This window comes from Epinephelus lanceolatus, chromosome 2 (genome assembly GCF_041903045.1).
Source record: "Epinephelus lanceolatus isolate andai-2023 chromosome 2, ASM4190304v1, whole genome shotgun sequence".
Lineage (NCBI taxonomy): Eukaryota > Metazoa > Chordata > Actinopteri > Perciformes > Serranidae > Epinephelus > Epinephelus lanceolatus.
The window spans coordinates 29,039,819-29,051,977 of record NC_135735.1 but is presented as its reverse complement, the minus strand read 5'-3'; the positions used below and the strand labels follow the sequence as shown (position 1 = coordinate 29,051,977).

Below are 12,159 nucleotides of genomic sequence, written 5' to 3'. Positions count from 1 at the left end.
TTTATGGCAGGCTTTTAAATTTTATGGCAACTGAAGTTAAATTGCATGAGGCCATTAAATATATTTTTTAAGATGTTAAGACAAAAAGACATTATGTCTGCTGGTTGTTCAAGATTTATATTCTACTCTTTCCATCGTCTCTGTTAATGTAGCTTTCTGTCTCACCTCAATCATCTTGGCCCCAGAGGCAGCAGGTTGGAGATCAGTCAGTCTGTCACTCATTGCGTTACAGCGGTTTGGTCTTATCTAATGCTTAATGTAATGACTTCACTGATCCCTTGACCTTGGGTTTCCTTTGACCAATATGTCCATGGCAAGTATGGATGATTTATATCAATCATTTCACATAGATGATTGAATGACATATTGAGGAAACCAAACGTGGTTACCCGTTAAGGTTGATCAGTAGGTTGGATTTTCCTATTAGTATTGTCAGATTCATAGCGGACAGATTGGGCTTTTAGAGGTTAATTATTTGTGTCATGTTTTACACCTTCAATGCAGAATTTGCAGAAATTTAAAGATGCTTACTTATGATAACATGGTTAAATTTATTTATATAACATCTCTTAAAACGACGCTACAAAGTGCTTCACGGCAGGGAAAACGAACAGTTCATCATTAACAGTTCAATAAAAGCAGGCAAATAAAAGGAGAAAATGAAATAGAATAAAATATGCCACAATAAAACCGCTCATTTGTTCCAATTAACTGTGCTGAGAAAATAACTGCTGCTTCCTCCTGCCTGTGGGTGCACATAACACATGCACACTGGTGTCCTTCTTCAGCGTAGCCTGGCTGACTGCCTACACACATTATCAATGGCACGAAAATAACATCCTGGAGAGACTATGTATAAAACGGGCTGTAATTCCTACATGGTTCATCTGATGTGGATATAAGCACCCTGAAATTAAAGCTGAAAGTTGGCATTTTAACCTCACAACCACTGTTTCATTTCAGATCCACTGAGCTGGAGTACAGATCCAGTGCAACAGGAAAATATGGCACTGTCCTGATTTTTACCCTCTGCTGCTTCACCTGAACACCCAAGCTGAAATGCTGCTGGACCATGGACCTATTCCCTTTATTAGTCCATTTTTAAATCTCCAAATAATTAATTTATTTACCATTTTATTTCACTTTCACATTAGAGAATGACAGGACAAGTGGGTGCAGGGGAACAGAGGTAGAAACATAGTGTGAAAGGCATTATTTGATGCCCATCACAATCTGATGAGTCCCAACAGCAGTGGTGATATTTAAAGGAACACTTCACCTGCAAAATGACCACATAGTAAATCAGTTAGTCATGCCGTGTTAACCTTGAATCCCTGAAGAAAACTTGAATGTCTCCATGCTAAATGCCAACATACTGCTGTATTGATTACTCTGGGGACCTCTCTTAACAACAGCAAAACTACATCAAAACATCCATTCATAAACTTGTGCAGTATAATCCAATTCTCATGTATGCAGTTATATGCTCGGTACTTCCTAAACACATGCATTAACACTGAAGAACCTTAGTACTGGAGTCTGGCTTTAAAGAGAGCATAGGTAAGTTTCACTTTCAGTTCAGTCAGGAAAGACTTGTTTTTATGGTAAAAGAATATTTATTACATGTGAACGTATGAATAAGAATGTGGAAAGGCGATTAGACCCTGAAGAGATGGTTTGATTTAAGGAGGGTGATGAATCCATAGTTGAATAGGGAACAACAACAGGTGATGAAGATGAGATGAGAGGAAGATGGAGAAGTGCTGATGATCTGGATGAGTGGAGGAATGTGTCTTTGAGAGCTTGTCCTGGACTCTGGATATGATGGCTGGAGGTGACCAGGGTGGAGGAGGGTGCGAAGATTCTGCCTAAAATGATGGCTGGCATCAGCAGAAGAGAGAGCAGATTTAAAATTTTGCAGTGGCATCCTGATTGGCTGAGAGATCGTGGCAAAGTGTGATTGGATGAACACCCATAGCTGATTAGAGGGAGTAATGAGAGTGGGATGGAGAGAAATGTGAAAGGGTGAGCACAAAGGTCTTCCTGATTGAACTTACACTGAGCTTCATTTCAGTTTTAAATAGTAATGTTTAAGTGGAAATGCATGATATGGGAAGTACTGAGAATATAACTGGATAAATGCAACTGGATTATATTGCAGGAGTTGTGTGAGAGTTTGTAAACATGGTCCCCAAACAACCAATAAATCAATATGTTCTCAGTTTTACATGGAGGAATGTCAGCGTGCACTGGCATTTCTGCACAGATAGCTGGTGATTATTGTAAAGAACTGTGTTTGGAAGAACTGACCCTTTAATACTCAAATTTCTGCCAACTATTGCCATCAGGTATCGGTGGACAATTGACCTTTCGCTAAGCCCCGTCCCTTTGTGATGGTCCAACAAGCTGTCGGAGTAAGCATGGAGCCCACACTGTAACTAACTGCACTCCCTGAAGAAATATGATCATATTTTTGGAAAAATGAAAGAGTGATTCCAGAGAGAAGCAGACAGAGGGGTCTACAGTCTGTGTTTGAAGGATATATCCAGGATGTCAAACTGACTCAGCAGCAACAACAGGTTAAAAAGACAAAGATAGTTAGAAGCTAAAGCCGAACTATAGGCTACAGATCACAGTGTAACAGTGAACCACCACATCACTGCTGATCGCCACAGAAGACAATGAATATAAAGGGGAACTTCGCTGATATTGAACCAACTGTGTGGCATCGCAGTGTGTGCAGATGAACGGTGTTTGGCTTTGTCCCTGTGGTGCTGCCAGCAACCGGACCTCTGCTTCCAGGCATGCAGGGATGTCCTGGGCGATAACACACAGCTGGTTCAATATCAGCAAAGTTTCCCTGCTTCCCTTCACTGGTACCTGTACAGCAGGGTCGGCCTTTTTTTCACTGTTATAATCATTAAAAAGCAAAAGCAGCATGTGTATACATTCAGTAGGCTATATCTTCAGTAGCTAGCTAACGTTAGATAACCCTACATTTTACAGGGTTTGATATTGGTTTTGGAACAGGGAGGAAACGTATATCTTTTTCCAACCTCTCCAGGTAACGAGTATCATTAACACACAATGTGCCCCAGGCACAACATTTAGCTCCAAATCCACAAAACCAGCCTGAAAATGAAGGAAATCTGAAACGATTGCATTAGAGTCAGTGGAGCGCAGCTGTGTCGTTGTCGGACCCTGGTCTGAGACGGCCTGATACTGCGTTATGATCGGCCAGTCTGTATCCGGGGGCGGGACTTAGCGAAGAGTCAATTGCTAATTATAGATTGAAAAGGCGCAATTTTTTTTTGTCTGCTGAGTGCTATCTGGTTTTAAAATCTGATTCATTTTACCACTTTAATAATGCCAGTCACACATATGTCATTTTATACTCAACACACATAAATGTATTTACTGTACTGGCCTTAGAAAACTCGCCTGTTTGTGCTGAAAGTCTTTCATTTCTTCTGGATATAAATCCTGAACCAACTGGTTGGATTCTGCAGCAGCAGCTTGTTGCACTACTTGTTCATTTCACCTTTCATTCCTGCTCATGTTGACGCTGACTCTGACCGTGTCATTAACTGATCTCCACTCACTGGGTGTAATTGTTTTCTGTGTAAAAATACATAACAAGCTTTTTAAAAAAAGAGAGAGTTCTTCCATGTATCCTCAGCTAAACTGGAATATTAACTTCTTACTTCACTAATGTCCTTCTTGCTGGTGGAGCTAGTTACTTTTATATGTTTTACAAACAGAAAGTGAAGCAGAGCTGCTGGTGTCGTCCATTAGAGTTGCTTGTGTTCACTGATCTAAAATGACAGGCAGAATTGAGACTGGATGATGCCCTACATCTAAGACTTATCTTTTTTTCCATTCCCTGTTTGTCTCCTACGTTTGAAAACAAACAGCTACAAATTTATTTTGACAAGAACGAAGGTGTGTTGATTTGCGTGGCGTGGAACCTGGACATTTTTAATGAGCCTACATTTACATTTAGCACCTCCTCATGTTTGCAAGAGTATTGTTTCAACAATGTTCAAACATATGAGGACTACGAGCACACGAAGCACGAGAACATTCAGAATAAACTAATGAGCTGTTGGGATTCACTTAACTGTATCAAATCCATTTTACTGTCATCCAGGTTTTTGTTGACGTTATTATTATTAGTTATATAGAAACTTTGATACGAGAAATGCAGCTCAAAGTGATGTCCATATTCACCTTTATACTAAAAAGGGAAAAGGATAATGCTGATTAACTTCAAATCCAGCAAAAATGATTTATAATGAGGGCAGTGCTGGTGATGGTGAGTTCATTAGCAGTCACTTGAAAGCCTGATTTTCTGTCCTCAGATCTGAAGGTAGACTGTTCCCGAAGGCAGCTTCACTGTCGGTTTCTGTTTTGTCTCTCTCTGTTTGGTGCATTGAACAGTGGAGAGAAAGATCGGACGGCTCCATCAGGGACTCATTTGGGAGCCCAGCGGGCAAGTCTGTGAATATTATATTAGACTTATAGACAAGTAATGGGATCCATCCTAAAACTAACTGGAGGACAGTGTGAGAACTGAAGAATGTGGATGGTGTGAGCTTTTTGTAGAAACTACGATGGATTTATAGACTTTTTGCAAGTCATGCAAGAACTAATCAGGCCTACTTGTAATGAAACCATGCATACGATCCTCTGTATCTCAGGTAATAGTGGTAATGTTTAGAAAAGAAACACACAGTACACCCTAACTTCTTTCCTGCACTCTAATTTGCCGAGATGGTGTAGTTAATCGTAAGAAAAGTTACTTCCCTTGCGCTCCTAGACCCAAAATCGAACCTCTCTTTACAATTCAGTCACCCTAATGTCTTAACTTACAGTCTCTCTAAAGCTGAGTTTATTGCTCTGGGCTGTAACAATAAATAAACCATCCTGAATAATTAAATAACAAACCTCTTATCAGTTTTATATTATACATTTAATTACTGTGATGCATTTGTGTATCGCCACTTTAACTCTCGCTTTATCTGCTCAAGTGGTTGTGTAGGGACTATAAAATGCAGAGGCTCACATAATTACATAAGAAACCAGCAGCAAAGCAAAGCAAGTCGCAATTGTCTTTGTCAATTAAGTGTTATTGTGTGTTTGAGCCATTATCTTTAGATAAGAGACGGGCATCTATATGTGTTTTCTGCAAGAACAATTTATGCCTTTGTTTCGAGTTAGAATTGCGCTGATTTTTCCAAATGCCAGGACAATATGGGCATTTCAGTTAGATGCAAATAAAATCTATGACCATGACGTAAACGGCAAAGTATAGCAACACACAAACACGGCACACACTATAAAGGTAACAAAGGGATCTCACAGCCGTAAACTGTACATGACATGAGCTCCCAACAACGAGGGCTGTAAACACTCCAGGGCAGTTTAAGTTCAACCCAACAAGGAACCAAATGAAAAGTTGTTTGTGTTAATCACATCTCTCACAATGACATGAAAAGTGTAACCACTGCATTCATCTCCTCAAGGTTCGACTGTTGCTACTCTCTGTACCTGGGTGTAGGCTAGTCATCTTTAGCTCCATTTCCACCGAACGGTACGGTACACTTTTTTTTCCGTTTCCACTGTGAAAAGTTGTGGATGGTACAGATGGAACTGTTCCTAAACGTTACCGTTTTTGGTACCCCTTCTGTTGGGGTACCTAGCACACAGATCTGGTGTCTCGCTTGCAGCTTGGGAAGAATGCTGCGGTGAGACTCACTGGTGCTAGAAAAAGAGACAGCATTACACCAGTGCTAGCATCCCTGCACTGGCTACCTATCAAATACAGGATTGATTTTAAGGTTCATTTATTTGTTTTTAAAGCCATACATGGGCTGGCAGTATACTGCTGAAATGCTCTGCCCGCACTCCAGCTCCCGACCTCTTGGATCCTCAGAACAATCATGTCTTTTAACTGTCTAGTGATTGAAGCTGGTGGGCAAGATCCTGCCTTTGCAGTTGCTGCTCCAAAGCTCTGGAATAGCCTTCCACTCTCAATCAAGTGCTCCCCCTCCATTGACACTTTCAAGACAAATCTTAAAACGTACATGTTTTCAATGGCCTTTGGTTGTTAATCACTGTTAATCGCACATCAAAGGAGATGCTCAGGTGGAGCAGTGATCCCTGTTTGAACTGTCTTTCTCTGTGAGCAAACAGGGCAACTAGGAAATATAGATAATGACATTTAGGCAAAGAAACATAATTTTGATGACCTTTGTAATAGCTAGTGCCAAGACAACATACATTATTAACAGCTATTAAACTGCCAATTTCAGAATCTGAGTTTACTTTGCCTTAAATCTTTTGTCATTTACCCAATCACTGACCTCTCTGACCACCTCTGTCTCTTTGTCGTTCGGCTTTATAGATGCTTCCACCTGTATGATGTCTGAGTGGATCACCTGGTCTCCCTGTAGTCTGACCTGTGGGATGGGCACACGTTCCCGGGAGCGTTATGTGAAGCAGTTCCCAGATGACGGCTCAGTCTGCACCCTGCCCACAGAGGAGACTGAAAACTGTGTGGTCAACGAGGAATGCTGTGAGTTTTCCCTTTTCCTTTCCACTTGTCAAACTGACCTACTGAGAGCTTCTTCTGTATCATATCATTCTATAGAGCTAATCTAAGTATCACTGTAGGTTTACTGTACCTTCTCTTTCCCTGTTGGCCTCAGCTCCCAGCAGTTGTCTGGTGACAGAATGGGCTGAATGGGATGTGTGCAGTGCCACTTGTGGTCTTGGCATGAAGAGGAGAGAGCGCATGGTGAAGATGCCTCCCGCAGACGGCTCTATTTGTGGAGCAGAGGTGTTAGAAGTGGAGAAGTGCATGATGCCAGAATGTCGTGAGTAGCAGCATTTTCAGGACTACCCTGACCACAGGCTGTATAAAAGAAGGGGATGTAGCCTCTGGGTCAATGCACAAGTGCCTTAAACCTGCATTGTTTCTAATGGCCAGCAGGGGGCAACCCCACTGGCTGCAACATGAATCAGATTGAATACAACTCTATGGGAAAATAGACTTGTGACACCTCACTTCTCACTGGAGTGGTTACCTCAGTAAACATTTTCAAGTCCTCTTCAATACAACATACAATACAATGTTCATTTTGTAAATTACGCTCCCATTTAGACTACATCAGACGATAAATGAGGGTAGGCTTTAGGATGTGGCTACTTTGTGATTGACAAGTTGCTACTACAGTGCTGTGCCTTGTGTCCTCGGGCTCTCAGTCAGATCCACTTCTTGCTTCTCCACAGCTCCACCCTTAAAATATAGTCGCTTCTGGCTCTAAAAAACTAAAATGATGAAGGCCAAAATACCAGACTCGAGGTTTCAGTATGGTCGTCCACAGACATCCACTTCTTTATACATACTGTGATCCTGACACCTCTAACACTTTTGTCTCATTAAGCAGCTGGATACAAGGGGCTGGTAGCCTAGATCCATGTGAGGAGCACTGATGATGAGACAGTCTTACTTTTAGTTTTCCCATAGCAACTCTCTGAACTTTAATCAAGGAGGATTTTCTTTCTGATTTAACTCCTAAACAATAAAAATCAGAAAAACAAATCTTTCAAATCAGCTTTTCCTTCCATAAAAAAATTGCCAGATGCTGTTCTACTTTTTGAAACATGGGTTTGATGCTAAACTACATCTGAACATTAGAGCTATGTGTTACTGACTGACTCCTGTTTCGCACAGACACCATCCCCTGCATGCTGACTCCATGGTCTGACTGGAGTGACTGCAGCGTGACGTGCGGGAAGGGTACAAGGACACGACAGCGTGTGCTCAAGTCCCCCGTGGAGCTGGGAGAGTGTACGGAGGAGTTAGAACAGGTGGAGAAGTGCATGCTACCAGAGTGTCGTAAGTATTTCTGTCTGCACACCCACATACTGTACATATATAATTTATGGAAATGTATGATAATTTCATCTTTGTTATGCAACCTGGTGCCTTGATGCGGTTACATACACTACTGATGGGGGTTGCACAGTGAAGAGAAAGAAGGTCAACTACCTTTGTGCTGTGTACCTGATCTAAATTTACAGTAATTTGGTGCTTGCTGGTGTATATGAGAAGAAACAGATGAGTTCATGTGCTGTATTCATATTTAAGCTTAAATTAAAACTCCTGCAAAGTGCTGTAGAGGATTTGCAGTAGTGCATGAAACATGACTTGGAAAGTCTTAATGAGAGGTCTAAGATTAGGAAGGGATTATAAAAAAATGTGATGAAAATAAGCAAAGATTTTGAGGTTATTCAGAGCTGTAAGACCTCAGTGGAATTTATTACAATGTGTATGAGGTAATGTAGAAACAATAACTACATTAACGTGCACAAAATATTCTGCCTTTTGCCCTTATTTTTAAAAAGATAATGTTCCTGCTAAGCTGTTTGCATGGCTAATGGAAATGCATATTCCAGAAATATTCCTGTTTAATTCAGTCGTTCAACCTTCAGTAAACGTTCCCTGACATTTTGTGTATCACGTCAACTTCAGCTGGTGGTGAACTTGTTGGATCATGCAAACACAGTCTCCTCTTTCATTCCTTTAACCATCTTCTTATAAAGGTCAGCACTGCACACAAATGCAAACTCTGCACAGCCTTTCTGTGTGAAGTTTACATGTTCTCCCTGTGCCAATGTGGGCTTTCTCAGGGTACTCCAGCTTCCTCCCACAGTCCAAAGACATGCAGGTTAATTGGTGACTCTAAATTGCCCGTAGGTGTGAATGCGAGTGTGAATGGTTGTCTGTCTCCAGCACCACCATGACCCCTAACAGGATAAGCTGTTACAGAAAATGAATGAACTGTGATATCTGCACCTATCTTAAACCCTGCTGATATCCAAGTTTTTCATAATGTTTTAAAGTAGGCGTGTTTCCTCATTCAGCCAGAAATGTGGGCTTTTCTTTTGGGCATGCATCTCTACTCCACAGCCTTAGAAACTGTTGGCTAATTGGTTTGTGTACAGCATATACATGACGTCAACCAGAGCTGGTGTGAACAGGCAAGAGGCCATGTGTCACAAACTGCAGTAAAAACCACAGTTGAGATGCATATTTTAAATGTGCTGTATACATGTCCAAAGAATGCTCCTAAAAGCTGAATAATACCAACATATCCCACATGTCTTAATGATTTGGAATATCTAAACAGAATATGCTGTTCACAAGACCAGAATCAAATTCACAATAGTCATATTTTGAATTAAACTGAGCCAGTGTCTCTATTAAATATTTTTCCTTAAGTTTATTTTCCACATGTGCAGGATTTTTAAAATCAGATATTATAACTGGCTTCAAAAAGCCAGGATCCATTGTACTTTTTAATCCACCGTTTGTTTTTCTCTGTTAAATTATGTAACAGATATTCCATGTTGAGCTGTGTGGTTGTCAAAAACTGCCTGAAGCAGAGGCATATTTTAAAGCTATACACACTTTATTATAGATGAAATGCTCTGGCTTTTTTTTATCCTGCTTTCATTAGATAAATGATACTTGAAGCAACATAAACTGTTGCCAAACCAGCCAAAACATGAACCTACCAGGAGAAACCTAATTTATCACAGCGTCCCCCACAAGGATTCTAATTTATGTACAAATCCATGTTGTTGTTTGTGGACTTACAGTTGTTAATATATACTGTATGTATTTATTTTTCATGTCAGAGTGTATCACTTACAGCAGTGGTGAGGATGCAACATCAGAGCCATGTGAAACAAATCACTCCCTTTGGACTCATATATAATCCATGACTTAGAGTACACAGAGCATTGAATCAAACTCTATCGTCCTCCTCATCAGTTTTCTGCTCTGTCACAACTTCCTCTAAACCACAATTCTTTCTCCTCAGCCATAAACTGTGTCATGTCAGAGTGGACCGAGTGGTCAGAGTGCAACAAATCCTGTGGGAAGGGTCACACGATCCGAACACGCATGGTGAAGCTGGAGCCGCAGTTTGGAGGAGACACGTGTCCTGAAACCATCCAGAGGAAGAAGTGTAAGATCAGGAAGTGCAACCGGGGACAAGCTAACAGTGACGAGAAGAAACGCCGCAAGGAACAGCGGGAGAAGAGGAGGAGCAAACAGGGCAGAGCTGAGGTCGCTTCGGAGCATCCAGGTTGGTATTCGCCCTCATCAGTACGCAACACAGAAAATTAAAAAAATTCTGATGGTCTCTTTCTTTTCCTTTTTCTTGATTTTCGTCTTCAGGGTGTAAAATGAGGCCGTGGTCGAGTTGGACGGAATGTACCAAGCTGTGCGGTGGAGGTATTCAAGAGCGGCTCATGACAGTGAAGCAAAGGTTTAAGACTGCCCAGCTGTCCAGCTGCAAGGACAGGAAGGAGATCAGGGCTTGTAACGTGCACCCCTGCTAAGAAGCAGTAGGGGAACAGGGTGACGTGGAAGGGAGGGAGGGGGGGGGGGGGGGGGGGGGGGGGGGGGGGGGCGGTGAGGCTGGGAACAGGACAGGGCATGGCACACTGTCGCACAATGATCCAATGCACTCTGTTTAGGGCTGTAATGGCGCATGCTTGAAACTGTCTGGGTTAAATCCTGAGCTCGGGTCAGTTGTCATCGAAAGAGGATGAACTGGAAGACTCTGGATTTAAACTCGGCCGATTCTTCCGTGCTTTCAAACGAGCTCTTGTACGCAGACGACTCTTTTGCAAGATTACTGTAAACTTGTTGTGGTATAATATATCTTGAAAAATATAATTATGAAATATAAATTGATTTAATAATAAGATAAAGAACTGTTATATCTTGTGGTATCCTTCAGTAGTACAGTATACTCCAGACTTTAAAGCACAGGTGCCCAGCCATTCCAGTGTTTTATATGCCTTCAATTGTTCAGTTGTTTCTAGGACACAAAATGCCCAGTTGGCTTTTTACCCAGCTATAATGTTGTACATGTAGATTCACCACGATTGAGATCTATATGATTTTGAGCATTATTAGAAGATTTTGTTATTTTTTTGCTGTGGAATTTTTTGATAAGAATGTGTCCCAAGATTCTTACCAAAGTCTTGTGTAGATGTTTTCTAGGTGTCTTCTCCTCCTTTTCTTTATCTCTGTTCCTCTAACATATTAATATTTTGGAATAATATCACCTTTACAATAAAAGTAAATGTGACAACTTGTCACCTGGATCTGTCTTTTTATTTTGGTGGACAAAGGTGTAATGTCTTTTTCTGCCACTAGATGGCGAGAGCTAGCTTCAAACCTTTGCCTTGCATGAGGGAAGTGGTCAGTCCTGATGATGCTGTGCTGTACCAGCTGACTTATCACTTATCTCCCCCTTGTGCCTTTCTCCATAGATATATAAGCCACAAGGGGGCAGTGTGATAAATAGAAGACACATTCAAAATTCCAAAGGGGTATTTTATTAATTTTTTTCATTGTAATTTAATCAGTGTTGGAAGTCGGACTCAGATCACTTGCTTTGGTAAAATAGCAATAGCACAGTGTAGAAATACTCAGTTACAAGTAAAAGTCCTTCATTCAAAATTTGACTTCAGCAAAAGTACAAATGTTTTGCCATCAAAATATGCAACATATAAAGTACTAAAAGTAAAAATACTCATGCAGAATGGCCCATCTTAAAGTAATATATTATTGATATCATTGATAAATTGAAAGCATCACTTAAAGGTTGCAGCTGGTAAAAGTAGGGCTAATTTTAATTACTTAAACTGCTGTTTAGCTTAATCTATCATAATTTATCATATTTTATTGGGTAACAAAATTGAAGTACTATTTGTAGTATGGGATAAAGTATCCAGTATTTCCCTCTGAAAAAAGTATTGCTGACATAAATTGTTATTGCTCAGGTAAAAGTGCATTAAATTGTACTTAAAGGTCCGGTGCAGTGATACTCAACTCATGGCCGGCAGACTAAATCTGGTGCCCGATAGGGTGCCAGGTGGCCAGCCGAACATTTTCTAGTTCACAATGAAAATAAATTGATTCACACTGGCATTTTCTTTAATTTGAATGTAAAAAAAGAGCTTGTTTATAAAAAATAATTTTTAAAAAAGGATCCTGCAGACCCCCAACAGAGTTTCAGGCTAAGTCCTAAAATCCTAGGAATGTCCTTGTGTACAGCTGACCTGTGAACA

At 40.8% G+C, this 12,159-nt stretch overlaps 1 protein-coding gene across 1 annotated transcript in view; it reads left to right on the top strand.

Moving 5' to 3' along the window:
* spon1a (spondin 1a) overlaps positions 1-10,449 on the top strand; it is a 105,803-nt gene extending 95,354 nt beyond the window's left edge. Inside the window, exons 12-16 of the mRNA XM_033631114.2 lie at positions 6,407-6,577; positions 6,711-6,878; positions 7,739-7,903; positions 9,894-10,160; positions 10,253-10,449. Coding sequence (XP_033487005.1) covers positions 6,407-6,577; positions 6,711-6,878; positions 7,739-7,903; positions 9,894-10,160; positions 10,253-10,416 — 935 coding nt within the window. The 3' untranslated portion in view covers positions 10,417-10,449. The remainder of the gene's footprint in view (positions 1-6,406; positions 6,578-6,710; positions 6,879-7,738; positions 7,904-9,893; positions 10,161-10,252) is intronic.
* Positions 10,450-12,159: the final 1,710 nt, after the last annotated feature.